We start from the raw sequence: 17,729 nt of genomic DNA, 5'->3' as shown, positions 1-17,729 counted from the left end.
TTGTACCTATTACTTCTAACAGAAGGAAATCTTAACCGAGATCATGAGGGTAAAAACTGAAACTCAGAGTAGAGAGGATGAGAAGTAACCATTAAGATAGATTGGGCTTTTCTAACTACCTGGCGGTAGGATGACTCTGCTGAACTCCTAAAATCTTACTGCTAGTGAAGTTAAAGATGTTGCTGGCCCCTTTTACAAGTCATCTCCACATTGACATTGAAATTCAGCTTGTTATCAATCACACATCCCAAATACTATGATTCCACAACCTCAGCCTCCTGCTCTTTAATAGTTGTTCTCTTATATCACTTTGATTACGCCTAAAATCAGCATGTATGTCTTTAGTTTTTTAACACATTTATTTGCAGGAATGCATCACACCATTGAACAAAATCATCTACCACGAGGCCATGGTCATTTTCATCAGCATGGAGGATGCTGACAATAGCTGAATCATCTGCATATTTTACAATAAATCTATTCTCATGCCTACTTCTGCAATCATCAGTGTATAAAATATACAGGAGTGGAGAAAGCACACATCCCTCAGGGGACCCTGTGGATGAAGACAGTACCTCTGACAAACACCCATTTACCCTTACTCTGATTTCGATCAGTTAGAAAGTCAAGGATCCAATCAATGATACAAAAATCAAAACCAAAGCTCAAAAGTTTCTCTACTAAAATGTGAGGTTGAATCATATTAAAAGCAGATGAGAAATCAATAAAATTCTAGCATGAGTCGTAGTTCCCTCTAAATGCTTAAGTACCAAATTCAACAAGGTGGCCGTAGTATCCTCTACCCCAGGAATAAGGTTACTGTCACAGTTGGCAACTGTGGAAGCATGAAGAACAAGGAGACATGGGATAAACGCAACATAACAGTATTTAATCTTCCAAAACAGGGTAACATAAGGCAGCACAACATCGACATTTAATTCTGGACACTAGAGACAGGAAAACACTGGGCTTAAGTAACAGGGAGTAAACTAGATAATTAAACAAACACAGCTGGAGACTAATGAACTCATAAAGAAACAATGAGGACAGGAACATAACCAAATATGGGCATGAAGGGAGAAACTGGGTCAAGGAACACCTGACGGGAGGAAAAACGTGACACAGGCCTGACAGTTATCAACACAATAGGACACATAACAGCTAACAACATCAGTAAGTTCATCTATGTCAGCACATGAGTCTTTAAACATTTCCCAATCAGTGGATTCATAACACCCTTGTAGGGTTGAGATGGAATCTTCAGTCCAGTTCTTAGACTGTCTGATTAAAATTTCATCCTATTTAGGGCTGTATGATACAATGGGACAAGTTGAATAGTATTATGGTCAGCCCCGCCTAGAAGAGGCGAGGAGGGAGAGATTTATATGCACCCCTTATAGTCCTGTTATGTCTGGTTGGACATGTGACATATTGGTAAAAGTCTCTCAAGGTCTTATTCAGCAAACAATGGTTAAAATCACCTATAATTTACATTCAGTGCATCAGGAGAAATAAGTTGCTATCTTTGAGTTACTTGTAGTATACTTTCTGAAGCTTTATCACCGTTTCTCCAGATGAATATAAACAATGAATATTTGAGGAAACTCACAGGGCAGCTATGAAGGGCATATTGAAACAGACAGTAATTCAATATCTTGAGAACACATCTTTCTCTCACAATGACGTTCTTACAGTAGGCCTATACCTTTGATTTACATATAAGCAAACTCCTCCTCCTGTCTTGTATTATCTAAAAGCAAACAGTACAGAATAATGCTGGCAGTGTCAACGTCATTCTTTGATTGCTTAACATTAAGTAGGCCTATACCTTGAATGAATCATAAAAATAATTTTGGATAAATGTAATTGTGAGAATGCTGACAGACTTTTGGTTTTGGATGACAACCAGATAGCCTGAAAGAAACTTACTGGACAAAAGTGTTGGGACACAACTAATTACTGGTGATTTCATTGTCACAGGTGTATAAAATCAAGCACCTGCCATGTAGTCAGCATTTACAAACATTTATTGAAAAAAAAGAAAAAAAACACAATTGTTATTCTGAAGAGCTCAGTGAATTTTAATGTGGTACTGTGATCGGATCCCACCCAGTTTGTGAAATTTCATCCCTGCTTAACATTTCACAGTCAACTGGTATTAATGGAAAGTAGAAGCCTTTAGGAACAGCAGCAACTTAGTGATGAAGTGGAAGACCACTTAAAGTCACAGAGTGGGTTACCGAGAGCTGAGACACTGAAGCACATGATGCTTCGAGCCAACGCTCGGATCATATCTGAAGAGTTCCAGCTGCGGGTTTGGCTGAGACCAGAAGAATGTTACCTGCCTGACTGCATTGTGCCAACTTTAAAGATCAGTTGAGGAGGGATATTGGTATTCAGCTTTTTTTTGACGGGTTGGGCTATGCCATTAAATGTGATTAAATGTGCAATGTCATTAAAGTCCCTGTAGGTGTAATGGTTAGGTGTAAAAATGCTTTAGCCCAGATAGCATGCACATCTCCAAGATGCCTTTTAAATCATCTGGAAAGCATCTGTGTGCAAACCTTTGATAAGCGTCTTAGAAAAGTCAATTTTACATACATTATAAATCATAAACATCTTAAAGCCATTTTCTAATAGTGCATTTAAAAAATGCCTTAGAGACATATTGCAGAACTCTCTAAAAATACGACTTTTCCAGATGTAAACACGCACATGTCTCTAAGATGTATGTGTGCTATCAGGGAGTGCATATATGGAAAAGCAAATATTGCCTGCAGCATAGTTGGTTGGTCTGGGAAGCAGTGTAAAAGCACAGTACCATGTTTTAGTTGAGAATTTAGTTGAGATTTAGTTGAGAATCAATGAGAATTTGCAGAAGGAGACTTATGGATGCAACAGGTGAAAGTGTGGGCAAGGTGTCAAAGATTTTGGCCTTGATGGAGTCTTCTGCCCTGTTGTGCCTTAGTACACTCTTGGAAGCCTCCAGTGCTTTTGCTGAGTTGAGCTTACTAGAAGGTAATAAAATATGGAGGAAGTGTGTTGTTTTCAGATGCAAGATAAATGATAAATTCTTCATTCAATGTTGAAGTGCCTATGAAATAGGTGTGAATGTACTGTGACTGAAGAGACCAGTTTTTAATTAAACAATGATTTTATATATTTTGTTTTATTCAAGATGGCAGGCTGTCACCAGCAGAATTTAGATTTGTTTTATATTTAATGAAGTTGACATCACTGATTCTGTAACTTTCCTGTTTAATATTGTTAAAATGTTTTTAAACAGTCTCTGTTTTATAAAGTGTTACATAAGTAAAAAGGTGACTTGATTTTTAGAATAGGCTAGTATTTGCAACATATTAAAAACATGATAGATGCACTTTGTTCTATTCCCTGGCTTTTTTACATTTGTTGTGTATTTCTTTGTGGATACAGTGTGTGGCAATTTTAAACTTATTTAGGGGAGCCTACAACCTGCCATGTTATCGCCTGACCATCAGATGTCACTGTGCACATTTCTAGTAAGCAAGTCTTTGGTGAAGCGTCTCTCAGCTTTGTTTAGTTGTCCAGTGGCTGTATTGTTTTTGTAATTGATCTAGGCCTACATAAAATGATCGCTATAGGTTACGCAGCAAGCAAACAACCGATAAAATCAGAACAAACACAAGGTGTGTGACTTGACCGGTCTGCGTCTTCCCTCCTCCAACGTTCCGCTCTGTTTGTGTTGGGTGGGGGGCGGGGGGGTGGCAGGGTTCGGTTTCGGTTTCCTTTCTCAAAAAGTAGCCGCCCACTAAGTTATAAAGGCAAGCTCTCACATGCAAAGAGCATCCTGTGTTTGCTTGCCTTAGTAAAGTCGACTTAAGATGGATCCAGGTAAGTTTTAATAGAACTGTAGAATTTTAAATATTTGTTTCTCAACAGTTGTTTACTTGTTTTTTTCTTTTTCCTAGTTACGCTTATTGGAGCTGGTGTCGGAGCAGGTAAAAATGAAATACATTGTTATTGTATTTTCACTGTTTTATTTTGATATAAAATAAATGTTTTAGTTGCACATTTCAGTGGTCAGTATGCAGTAATGTGCGCCAGTCTTTCCACCTGAACTAACCTGCTTATACTGTGATTGCACCAATAGTCATCACAGTCGCTGCAGCTCCGGCTGTTCTAGCAGCGGCAGGTTTCACCGCGGGAGGGATTGCTGCAGGTTCTGTTGCCTCCTCTTTGATGTCAGCCGCTGCTGTCTGTCACAGTGATCAGCATCACTTAGAATGTTGTGCTATCAGTAGCTCTAGCTTTAGGTGTGTATGAGATCATCTTTTCATACACACCTGTGTTAAGGGTGCTGTTTATAGCTCTGACAATACAAGAAGAAGAAAAAATATATTCACTTTCTCTGTCATTTCTTTAGCTAGCCTATCATAAACCAAATTTGTGTAATTAACTGTTATGAGTTACTCTAACTGTCATTAGGGGAGTTTTGCTGAATAATGAAAAGGGTTTCTTCAATTTCTGCACATTCTGGATCCATAGGCACTATTTTTTATGTGGTCAGCAAACTTATATAAGCTTGTAAGAGAACTTCTCTGAATGGGTTCTCCACCACGTGTTTCCTACATGGCTATCCAAATGTTTCAAAGGCTTTTGCAAGCACTTGTGTGTGTTTGCAAATGTATTTGTATGGACCTGCAGTTACAATATGTATGTAGAGACCTTGTTTAGTAAACCTAATAAACAACTGAAATAATGTATAGATGTATTTTGTCTTTTTTTTTTTTAGATTAAAGCTTTGTCTATCTGCACATCTGTCTCACTAACTACAGGGTTCTTCTATGTCACTTTACAATTACAAATCAATAAGTCATGTTAAATGGGGCTTTAAACATTTTTTAACCTAATTTCCGACTTATATTTAAAAATAGTGTGTTTTCAAGTGTCTGCAATAGAATATGCACATTTTTATATAAGCATTAGGGCTGTCACGATATTAGATTTTTTCATATCACAGTTATTGTGGCCATAAGAACTCACAATATCAATATTTTGTGATATCTATAGAAACCTTGGGGGGGGGATATCAGTCAAATTCTTTTTACTTTGTTTGTTGAGTTTTTCTTTTTCACTCAACGAACATAAGGACACTGATAAACGCAGGATACAAGACTCTGGCTTTCTCCATCTTCTTTGAAGCTCCTATGAAACAACAAGAGAGAAAATACTGTCAAGTTCAACAGTATGATGAATAAATATTAATGGTAACACTTTACAATAAGATGTCATTTGTTAACATTAATGTATTAACTAACATGAATAAACAATAAACAATACATTTATTACACAATTTATTAATCTTTGTTAATGTTAATAAAAATAGAATCGTTCATAGTTCCTGTTAGTTCACAGTGCATTAATGTTTACAAACACAACTTGTGATTTTAATAATGCATAAGTAAATGCTGAAATTATCATGAACTAAGCTTAATAAATGCTGTGGAAATATTGTTCATTGTTATTTATGTTATTTATATACGTTTACTAATGTAATTAACTAACGTTAACTAATGAACCTTATGTCATGGGTTGGTAAGGGAGGAACTCAAGTGCAGACAGGATTCTCAACACAAAGGGTTTATTGATGACAAAAGGGGAAAACAAAACCCACGAGGGGGAAAACAATAGCTAGGGTAAGGACTAAATAACCAAACAAGACAGGGCAGACCAGATAAAGACACTAAACACTAACTATAAACAAACACTCACGGTATTACAAAGACTTCTTCAGGGATGACAAGGATAAACTCACGAGGCCTGACAGGTAGCAACATATATGAGGAACAGTTTGAGGAAACAAACATCACAATGAACCGACAAAAGACAGAGCACACTAGGAGATCTAAATAGGGGAACTAATCAAGACACGACAGGTGGCACAGATAGGACAATCACGACAAGACTAGGATAACAAGGGGGGCGGGGGCAGGGAACGAGACAACACAAGCACATGGCCCAAAGACAAGGCCATGTGCTTGTACACAAAACACGGGTATGTCATGATCCTGCCTCTAGACTAGAGAAAAGTCAGGACATGATGGCAGGACCATGACAGAACCCCTCCCTTAAGGAGCGGCTTCCAGACGCTCCCTAAGGGAACATCAACGCGGGACATGACTGACTGGGACAGAGACAAAAACCAACACGACATGACAAATAGTAATAATAAGGGCAGACATGAAAACACAACAATAGGGTTAGGGTGGCATATCAAGAAAAACAAACAGGGAAGGGGAGGAGGCGGGACCACAAAGTTCATGGGGGACAGACCAGGGTGGGTGGGTGGGGTAGGAGTCTTAGGAGGACGGGACGAAGGCTGACAACGAGGGGTTCGGGCAGGTCTGGGTGGTCTAGGGTGGGGAGTGGTCTCAGGACCATTTACAACAGAGGACATGACAGGAGAACTCACGTGACACGGGGAAACATCTACTGGACACGGGGAAACACCTACGGGACACGGGGAAACACCTACTGGACACGGGGAAACACCTACTGGACACGGGGAAACACCTACGGGACACGGGGAAACATCAACGGGACACATGACAACATCAGCTGGACATGGGGCAACGCTCACGGGACACGGGGCAACGTTCACAGGACACGGGGCAAGATCAGGGGAGACAGAAACTGGGTCAGGAGTAGCACTAACTGTGGTTGGCTCGGGATCTCTGGGGACAGGGTCAGGGGACAAGACAGGACTGGTGGGGATCTCCAGGATCTGGACAAAATGGGACAAATAATCAGACAAGGCTTTGGCGGCAATAATAACCGGCATCTCCTTACGAGACGAGACAGACTGTATCAAAGTTTCTGCTGCAGAGTCGGCCGCGGCTCTCTCCTCCGCCCTCACGACAGCACACGCCAGCGCTCTTTCTCTTATTCACTGGCTCGGGCACGCCAGCGCTCTCCGCTACTGGCTCGGGCACGCCAGCGCTCTCCGCTACTGGCTCGGGCACGCCAGCGCTCTCCGCTACTGGCTCGGGCACGCCAGCGCTCTCCGCTCCGCCCCTCGCTCGGGCACGCCAGCGCTCTCCGCTGCTCGCCGGGCACGCCAGCGCTCTCCGCTGCTCGCTCGGGCACGCCAGCGCTCTCCGCTGCTCGCGCTCGGGCACGCCAGCGCTCTCCGCTGCTCGCTCGGGCACGCCAGCGCTCTCCGCTGCTCGCTCGGGCACGCCAGCGCTCTCCGCTGCTCGCTCGGGCACGCTCACCGCTGCTGGCTCGGGCACGCTCACCGCTGCTGGCACGGGCACACGCCAGCGCTCTCCGCTGCTGGCACAGGAGGAGGCAGGGTCACAGGACCGGCAGGCCCCTTCTTCTTCCTCTTCCTCCTTGGGCGCGGTGCAGAGGCCACAGCTGGGTCAGAGGCGGGTTGGGGGAGTTTGGCCTCAGGCAGAGCAGACTCTGACGCCGACGACTCTGAAGCTGACTCCCACGACAATCGTCTCCCTCGCTTCCTGGGGAGACTGTTGGCTGTGGAAGGCGCCTCAGGACTCTGGGGGGAATCTGCCTGTTCCCCCCAGTGTTTGTGACGGCCAGGAGACGACCCTCTGGGATCACTGGCAGCTGGGTCGATGGTGGGGGACCCCTGGGGGGAGGCCTGCGGCTCCTCCTGGGAGAACTTCTCCCACAGCCGGGCATAATTATGAAGGATCCACTCACCCTCGGGAGAGTATGGGAGGGTGATCCCCTTCCTGTCGGTGGGGGATGACTTCCAGCATTGCTGGCGGAACTCCCACAAGTGAAGAACTCAAGAGCACACACTGTCTGCAAAACAAATTGTTCGGTTCATTCTGTCATGGGTTGGTAAGGGAGGAACTCAAGTGCAGACAGGATTCTCAACACAAAGGGTTTATTGATGACAAAAGGGGAAAACAAAACCCACGAGGGGGAAAACAATAGCTAGGGTAAGGACTAAATAACCAAACAAGACAGGGCTGACCAGATAAAGACACTAAACACTAACTATAAACAAACACTCACGGTATTACAAAGACTTCTTCAGGGATGACAAGGATAAACTCACGAGGCTGACAGGTAGCAACATATATGAGGAACAGTTTGAGGAAACAATCACAATGAACCGACAAAAGACAGAGCACACTAGGGGATCTAAATAGGGGAACTAATTAAGAAACAACAGGTGGCACAGATAAGGCAATCACGACAAGACTAGGATAACAAGGGGGGCGGGGCAAGGGAACGAGACAACACAAGCACATGGCCCAAAGACAAGGCCATGTGCTTGTACACAAAACACGGGTCTGTCATGATCCTGCCTCTAGACTAGAGAAAAGTCAGGACATGATGGCAGGACCATGACACCTTATTGAAGAATGACCGCAGATGAAGCATTAAGTGCATGGCACTGCGACCAACTTAATATTTTACAGAGTTTTATGTAGCAATGTGGTCCCTCAGTTTTTCAAGATCAGTTTTAATCATGTAACTGTTAATAGATTTGAACAAAGAAATAAAGTGTTACTACGCACAAGCCGTATTGATTGCAAATACAAAAATAAGACGAGTAAAGAAAATGCAGTACTTATTAAAATAATCACCCTTTATTTACATATATGAACACAGAAAACCGCTGTTAACAGGTTAATATAACGTTTCCCATTCTATGACTAGTAAAATATGACTCTGACAAACATGGCTCTCTTCTTCTTGTTTGACAGGCGTCAGCATTAAGGCACAATACTGTCACCTGGGAGCTCAACCAGGTACTGGCGCTGGAGTATTTACATGTGGTGTTATCATAAGGGAACTGTTCATTTTAAATATTGCGGTATATCGTCACATGCTAAATTAACACGATATCGATAATTGGTACACCACGGTTATCGTCATATATCGCGACACCCCTAGTATTGGGGTTATTTTTCTCTGAATATTGTGTTTTGTGTTTATTTGTTTTTCAGGTTTAGTTGATCGCTGTTCCTCCAGGGTTTGTTATGTTGCATTTCCTCAGCTAGCTGGTCCTTGTATGTGTGTGCTGTATGCCTCCAGCGCCCCTAACCCTAACCCTAACCCTAAAGATTTGATTATTGTTGTAAACCGGACTGGCTAGCAGAGTGTTTTATTGTTGTATTTGTTTGTTAGTTTTTTGTTGTTTGTACTTCTGAGCCTCATGTTGCCAGCCAACCTTTGTACCCTTTTGATGCTTCAACCACATAAATGATTTATTTGCATGAGGGTTAAGTTTGCAATGAAATTAATCATTGTTTTGGAGTGCTTCTTTTGATTGAGGTGTGTTTTACATGTAGTAGGAATTGAAGGGTGTTTATGTAATTTCCTTTTTTTCTTGGATTACTTTGTGCGGTGAAGTTGGGATTGTATTGGGGTTTATAGAGGGTTGGCTGGCTATTAATATCCTAATTTTTGAGGAGAAATTAATTTATATAATGTATTTTGTTTATTTGTATGAATAAATTCATTTTTTGTGTCAAATTTAGGATTACTAGTTTTTTTGTGGTCACCCCTGCTTGAAGGAAGAGTTACACATGGCTTTATTCACATTACTGACAGATTTTGACAACTGAATTGATGATTTTACATGTAATGGCTCAAATGATGACCGAATGTTTAGAGGTTGTAATGTAAATGTAAGGCAAATAGTAGAAAATTGTACTTACATGTGCCAAAACACATGCAATTTACTTAAATTAATAACAATTTCAAATTTCAATTTCAAAACAAAAAAATTGGTTAAAATTATTGAGAGAAAAAATTTGAGAATTGAGCCGAAGTGATTAAGGAAATTATGTTTACAGCTAGGTTTGTTCAGTATATGTAACTGGTTAAAATCTGTACTTTATTCCCGTTTATCACAGACACAGTTCTGTCTATGGACATTTTTCCTTTTTCTTTATATTTTTATTAATATTGTTATTTATAATTTATTGTCTATTCTCTAATTTTATGTACTGTATGTCTGCACTTTGTTTGTATTTTCTGCACTGGAAGCTCCTAACACCAAGACAAATTCCTTGTGTGTGTGTGAACACACTTGGCAATAAAGCTCTCTCTGATTCTGACACATGCTAGCAGAACAATAACATAAGGTATGTAGTAATATGGTAATAATGTCGTAATGCCCTATATAGGCTACCCATACCTGCCCTACCCTCCACCCAGTGAAGGATGGGTCTACAAAACAAAAGCACATAAATTACACCATGTATTGAAGCAGGCACACTGTAAAATACGTCAGTGTTTAACAATGAAAATGAAATGGGTGTCTTTTTTTCCCAGATAGCACATATTTAGCAGCAAAGAAGGCTTGTGGATTTCTTCAGAAGATCCTCAAGAATGTTTAGAAGTTGTGTTTAGAAATCCTTGAAGATTTTCTGAAGCAATCCACAAACCAATCTGTGGTTGGTTTTCAAGGTTAAGAGCAGTTTTAAAATGCTTGAGCTCAATGGAAAGCATTTAGGTTATATGTGTCGCCAGTATGGGCAATAACAGCCGTGGGAAGAAAACAGAAATAATGGCAGTTGTCATTCTTCTGTCACATAAGATCTAATGCTGAAATGCACATACTAGCAGAACAATAACATAAGGTATGTAGTAATAAGGTAATAATGTCGTAATGCCCTATATAGGCTACCCATACCTGCCCTACCCTCCACCCAGTGAAGGATGGGTCTACAAAACAAAAGCACATAAATTACACCATGTATTGAAGCAGGCACACTGTAAAATACGTCAGTGTTTAACAATGAAAATGAAATGGGTGTCTTTTTTTCCATATACCACATATGTCTTTATGTCTAAACATAATGTAAACATGCACATCAATTAGATGCAAATATGCTGGGTTACCAATCCAGCAGGTAATTTTGCATGCTCACCATGTTTTTCTTAATATTTGTTTTGAAAACAATAGCCTCAAGCTTCAGTTACTAAGACAACTTTCTGTGTCAGCAAGCTAATTTATCTACTTTTGAATTAGGCTAGTATTACAGATGTCAGACTCTTTTTTTTCACTTTTTAAAATATTATTTTTATGAACTGCTCTTTGACGATCATTAATGGAATCATTAGTACTATAGCATGATTGCTTCAATCTTTATCAAATTCATGTGAAATATACTATTATATTGAATATACTATACAATACTACTAATATACTATTATTATGAAATAATATATTATTTCATAATAACCCTTATGAAAATGTAGCCTATAGGCTAACCAATAAAAAATGTGCTAACTTATATGTTGTTTTGGCTTTGAAGCTGTTTCCTGAAAAGTAATAATTTAGAGTATATTTGTAGGCCTAGAGAGTTTACTGTACTATATCGACACAATCTTTAAAATTTGTTTATCCTCTGACAATAGTTAGTGCCACAGGTGAAACTGCAAGTCATGTTTCTACCGCTCCGTGTTTGGGACACGGACACTTTTCATACATCTGAAACACTAGATGGGAGTAGAAAACTTTAAACCTCTTATCAAACAGCAGCATGTGAGCGAAACACCCAAGCAGGGTAGTTCTTAAACATTTCTGGGGAAAAGGAAAGAAAGAAATCAGAAGTTTTGGATGGGAAGTGCCTAGATTGGTAAATGAAATGGAAATAGGTGAATCTCCAACAAGCCCCACAGTTCCATGGTCAACAATCCCTCTGTGGTTAATATATCGACCTACAGTGGATATGACATTGTTAAGTGAGGAAAATAAGGATAAGTTAAAATCAAATGTTCAGATAACACATAAGTACATTCATGAAAATTATTATGGTTATGTTCAAATATATTCTGATGCATCAATGCATTCAGTATCCCAGAATTTAATGTCAAAATCAGTAAAAGAATCACAGATAATGTGTCAGTGTACACTGGTGAAATGATTGCAGTTTTACTGGCATTGCAATGGGTGTAGGAAAATAGGCCAACGTGGACACTCATATGTTCTGATTTAAGTTTATCTTTAATTACAATTAAAACATGTCATTCAGAGAGCAGAGCAGATATAATGATTGAGATTCTTCAAACAATATATAGGATCCAGATGATGGGAATTTATGTAGCTTTCTGTTGGGTACCAGCACATGTGGGAGTAAAAGGAAATGAGTTAGCAGACAAATAGGCAAAGAGAGCAACAAAGAAAGTAGACATAGATATGCAGATAAAGTATGGTAGGAGTGAAATGAAGTGTTTAATCAGGCAACATGTGAAGAATAGATGGCAGAAATATTGGGAAGAAGAAAGAACAGCGAGATGGTTTTATAGCATTCAAAGAATTGTTGGTAAGTACAGAGTAACAGGAAGAAATATCATCTCAAGGCTTAGATTTGGTCATACTGCTCTTAATAGCAGTTTGAAGAAAACGGGGAGACATGAAACTGGAAAATGTGAATACTGTAATATCGAGGAAAATGTAGAGCATGTTATAATGATGTGTCCAAGATACGGAAAGGAAAGAAAGATACGGATTGAAGGCCTCAAGGAAAAAAATAATAATAATTTGATGAACATTTTGGGGAATAAATCAGGGGATAAAAACTTTCAATGTTTAATGCGTTATTTAAAGGACACAGGATTATATAATAGAATTTAGTGAAAATTATGGGCCTGATCTACACTCCTAATCAGTAGGTGGCGGTGATGCACCTAAAAGTTGCATGCCATCCGCCATTAAACGCCAAGAAGAAGAAGCAGCAGCATGCGAGTGAGACGTAAACACAAACAACAATGCTATTTTATCTCATTTTAAAACATAAGCAATAAAGTCTTTGTGGTGATTACGGGGCAGGATGGATCATTTCAGAGGACCCGTGAAAACAGACTGTGAAGAACTACTGGCTCGCTTTCAAGCGACCGAGTCAGTTCGGTACGAGCAGTTTGCAGAGATCTGGAGAGACATGGACTTCAGCAGCATCTTCCAGTGAGTTTGACATCGATGCCAGTGACATGTGAACCCTTTCAAATGAGATTAGAATCATCACATAAGAGAAATCTATAAAGAACATGTGATACTGTGGCATATTTCAGTTGCACATATATAAAAGTTTTCAGTATATCTGAAAGTATTTCTTGTTCAATGTTCGTGTTATTGTATATTATTATTATTATTATTATTATTATTATTATTGTGAACAATACTGGCATCCTTTTCCCCGTCACTGCTTTTAATGTGTGTATTGATGCTTTAGTGCAAGGATTTTCAGTCTTTTAGATACCATGCACAGGCCCCCAAATATGATCTTGTATGAGGGGTTCCCATCCATCCCCTATTATGTTTGAAAAGTAATTTCTTTGTCTCTCCTCCTCTCTGCAGTGGTAAACTGGAGCCAAATGAGAGAAGGCACTTTGCTCGTCTGATTCTGTCTATGGTGTCTCCATACTTTTTTCCTCCTTACACGTTCCAGATCAGAGTGGGGGGGCTTTATCTGCTGTATGGCCTCTTCAACACACAACTCGCCGCTCCCAGAGAGAAGGTGTGCTGACACCCAGCATCTAATCCTTCTGTCAGCCTTCTGGGTCACTGTTTGTCTTGGTGTTTCTGTTTAGAATCATTGTGTTCTGTTGCTAGGGCCTGGGGTTATTCACTCCCATGTCATTCCAAAACCTCTATGACTTGTATTTATTATTATTATTCTGTTGAGCACAAAATATACCTCTATGAGGTTTTGTTTTGCACCTTGTTTGCTTTTATTATATGGACAAAACCTCAAGATATCTTCTTTATATTCCAAAGAAAGCCATACAGGTTTTGAATGGCATGACAGCAAATGAAGACAGAATTAAAACTCGTGTATTGTAATGTTTTTTAATGTTTCTTTGTGAATGTTTTGCTTTGTAGATCCGCATTGCTCTGAAGGACTGGAAGGATGTTATGCAGTTTCAGAAGGATGCAGTGAATGCTAAACATTATGATGTGGTTTATGTCTTCAGAAAGCTCTTGTCTGATAAAGCTTTCTGCTTCACAGCCATGCCAACACCGGTAGGTTAATAAGCTCAGTGCTTGTGTACCTGAACTGGTTGCAAGACACAGAGTTACAACTTTAAAGGCTTGAATAAACCTTACAGTTTTGCTGTGATTTGCCATAAAGTCCCACCTTACACTGGATATCCTGTTTCACTAGGATATGTCATGTAGGAGAAGAATGATAAATGATGTAACATGTTGACATTATTGAGCAGCGTTTTTTCTTTGCTGTGTGTGTCCGTACTGATGTAAACAAACTGATTTAACCTGAGTTGAACTCGTGCCAAAGGTGCTCATTGTACATGTTTACAGCTCAATTTCAGGACAAAGAGGGAAGATGGAATGAAGAGGAAAATCTGTGAAGAGTTTGTTGATCCGCCATCACGTCCTCAGGAACTCGTCACCACAGATGTACTAGAGGTGATTCAACATAACAGCTTCAAGAACTTCATTTTGTATTAAAATGTATCTCCTCCAGCATGTTTAAATTCATTTCTGAATGTGTGAAAGCTTTTTATAGCTGCTCTATGACGTTTAAACTCAGTGCTGAACATGAGCCAGGTTTAACACTGAGTCTCACTATGTTGGTTGTGTCACTGAGCAGTCAAAGACATGATTTAAAAATTGATCTTAATGAAATATGGCTATAACTAAACAAAACTTGCATTAAAAGTCATCCTGTAGAAGCTGCATCTAATTTGTGATTTTTAAATGCATATCTGTTTTATTTGACAATTACAAGTGTGACTAGGAATTGCTTGTAAATGGGAAGGGTGTTTTGGTTAACAAGTCCATTTGTATTTTTCCGGACCTTAGGAAATTGCAAATATCCATGAGCATTATGAAGGTGTGAAAAAAGCTGTTTTCACTGAACCAGACCCAAACCTGAATATTGTACAACAAACCCTGGTTCCCAAACTAAACAGTGCCGTCCTCACTTATTCCAGCTGGCAGATGAATCGTGCAGTAAGTGTATTTGTGCTTATGAATCTATGTTGTATTATTGTTTGTTGTTTAGGAATTAATATCTTGAGGAACTCATTTTAGTTTGTTTTTAAAAGTAAGAATGCATTTAAAGTGACAGTAGAGACATTTATAATATAACAAAAGATTTCTGTTTCAAATAAATGCTGTCTTTTTAAACTTTCTATTCATAGAACGGTTTTCTACATTTATAGTATTAAGAAATGTTTTAGCATATAAGAATGATTTTTGAAGGATCACGTGACACTGAAGACTGGAGTAATGATGCTGAAAATTCAGCATTGCCATCACAGAAATAAACAACATTTTACATGTTAATTTAGAATAAGAAAGTAAAAGGATAGTGTAAATCTTAAATATTTTACATTACATTTACATCTTGGTGAGTTTAAGATAATTAAGATTTCCAAAAATGAAAACAAATCTTGGTGACCCAAACTTTGGAACAGTAGTGTAAAACTACTACATAAATGATGACTCATTACTGAATATGTTTATAAAATGTGCTGTATATGTGTTTTGTAGCTGTGTATATATTTAAATCATATATTTGTTTTTTCAGACATCTGAGCAGCAGGATGCTGGAGAGGGACCTTCAAATCAAGAAGTAAGAGATTAAGTTCAAATTAATTTTCATGTCTGTCTCTGTAATACTACATAGTGCTTCATAGTGCTCCATACTGCAGCAATGTGGCTATCTTGTGATGTTGCAGTACTTTTGTTTTACCAGAGGAGTGCGTCATTCACTGTGTTCTTTTTTCCAATCCATAGAGCTCCAGCAGAGCCCAGCTGTTAGCGTCAATCAAATCCAAATCATATGGACAAGTTATAGAGGTAAATATAGAAAGTATAAGAGAATAATCAAATACATTATCAAAAAAAATAAACACTTTACAAATAATTAATGACATGAGCACATAAAATATACACTTTACAAGGCCTTTACATGTAGATGGATCATTTCTCTGTTAGGCTTCCAAGTCCCGACGTCACAGACAGGCAGAATTGGTCCAAGCAGCTGGACCAGACATATCACCAAAGGTGTCATCAAAAAAGAAAAGATTCCCATCACTTAAAACGCGCACTCAATTACGCTTCAGAACTCAGGGTAAGTCATGGCCACCCTCATAAACTCACCTAGTTACAGTTTGGTTTGCATTGATTGATTATAGCCATTTCTATACGATAGGAAATGAGAGTAAGGGCTCGAATTTGACCCGGTTGTGGTGTTTGAGTGCAGTGAAAGAAGAGATGGAACCAGGTAAGCAAACAGATGGGATTTACGTCATGTTGATTAATGTGATGATTTATATGTGCAGGTGTTAAAAGCCTTAAATTGGATTTTAAAACCCTGCAGATACCTTTGTGTCATTAGATCATGCTAACTAATAATGACAGAAGAGCCTGTTTGATGCAAGAACTTCACTTTTTGACTTTTAATTCCCTAGAAAAAAAGAAGAAAAAATTCAACTGGAAGCCCGTCAAGAGCAGTGATCCCACTTAGTAGTAAGCAGCACCATCTGGATGGAGTGTGATTGGCGGGCCGCCCAGTGTTAAAAGCTAGTGTGATTTGTGCTTGGAGCTCAAGTTTTATTTGATTTGTTTTATGTAATTTTGAACATTGCTGCTTTTGGCTTAAAAGGGCAGTGAACGCAAGTTGCTTTTAAGACAGCTCTTTTTTTTTTTGTATTTGGCATCAGAATATGTGATAGATATACATTTTAGACAGTTATTTGTTTACTGTTCTTATACTGTTCTTACATGTTATTAAGCAGCTATTTAAAATGGATAGTTTTTTAAGTATATTTTGATGTTTTAAATGATGTTGACGATTTTATAATTCAGAATGTTTGGCTTTCCCTGTTTTTCTTTTGTTTTTATATCAATCCACTTTCTTTCTATTGTATTCATGCCAGCTAATACATCTCACACACACTGAGAAACGAGAGTTGTGTGGTCTTTTATATGCATGTGGCCCCGGTCTTTCTAACCTGAAGGTTTTACTGATGTACTCATTCGGCTGCTTGATTTTAATCAATATCTTTTATCACTTCCAATCCTAGCATTTCTTTCCCTTGCTCATTCATGTCTCAGCCAAAGTCTGGAGTCACCTGATAATTTAGATCTGCAGCACAGTCAAGATTGATGTAGTTTGCACCTAATAGGCCGTAGCTTTTAAGATGAATTCAATACATACAAATCATAGTGACTGATTGCACATAAAGATTAATTCCCCTCGATGCATGCTGGGAATATGAGACACATAAGTGGTCAGAGTCGCTGTTTGCTAAATTTGTGCGAATATATATAGTGTTTCCGACTTCTTTCTTTCCTGAAGAATGATAGGAAATAATGTTTACAATATAATAATGCTTATAAAAATGGTATATTTATTTTTAGCAACTAACTGCAGCAGCTTTGCATGATCTGAGAGTAGATTTATAGTAACTTCATTAAACCTTAAACTATTCAGTGTTGCTCTTCATGATTCAACTGACTTGTATTTGTATGCAATGTGTAAACCCTCTGCATGATTTACTTTCTCCTATAACAATATTTATACATATATCACAGAATAATTCAGTAAATCCGTTTTGTCATTTTTCTCAAATGTTTTGCTGGCACTGTTGTCTCACCGTTAGTAAAAAAGTACATTAATATTCGATCAAACTTGTTGACACAATTGTCAGTCTTTGTTATTTTTACACTATATTAAATTATTTTACAACTTATTTGGGTCATAGTCTTACAATGTAGTCAAATT

The 17,729-nt window shown here is 38.9% G+C and overlaps 1 protein-coding gene and 1 long non-coding RNA gene across 2 annotated transcripts; both read left to right on the top strand.

The window, feature by feature from the left end:
• Positions 1 to 3,725: 3,725 nt before the first annotated feature.
• LOC109047725 lies at positions 3,726 to 4,745 on the top strand. The gene is made up of 3 exons (XR_006156319.1): positions 3,726 to 3,873; positions 3,951 to 3,980; positions 4,133 to 4,745. It is a non-coding gene; the product is annotated as an uncharacterized LOC109047725 (long non-coding RNA).
• A 7,931-nt stretch (positions 4,746 to 12,676) lies between these two features.
• Positions 12,677 to 17,695, top strand: snapc1b (small nuclear RNA activating complex, polypeptide 1b). Its single transcript, XM_042737376.1, has 10 exons — positions 12,677 to 12,937; positions 13,331 to 13,490; positions 13,856 to 13,996; positions 14,294 to 14,401; positions 14,798 to 14,947; positions 15,528 to 15,572; positions 15,737 to 15,799; positions 15,938 to 16,073; positions 16,155 to 16,226; positions 16,414 to 17,695. The coding sequence occupies exons 1-10, from the start codon at positions 12,807 to 12,809 to the stop codon at positions 16,467 to 16,469; spliced, it is 1,062 nt and encodes a 353-aa protein (XP_042593310.1). The 5' UTR covers positions 12,677 to 12,806; the 3' UTR covers positions 16,470 to 17,695.
• The last annotated feature ends 34 nt before the right edge of the window (positions 17,696 to 17,729 follow it).

The sequence above is a fragment of the Cyprinus carpio genome, chromosome B13 (assembly GCF_018340385.1).
Source record: "Cyprinus carpio isolate SPL01 chromosome B13, ASM1834038v1, whole genome shotgun sequence".
Classification (NCBI taxonomy): Eukaryota; Metazoa; Chordata; class Actinopteri; order Cypriniformes; family Cyprinidae; genus Cyprinus; species Cyprinus carpio.
This window is presented reverse-complemented; position numbering and strand designations above follow the sequence as displayed.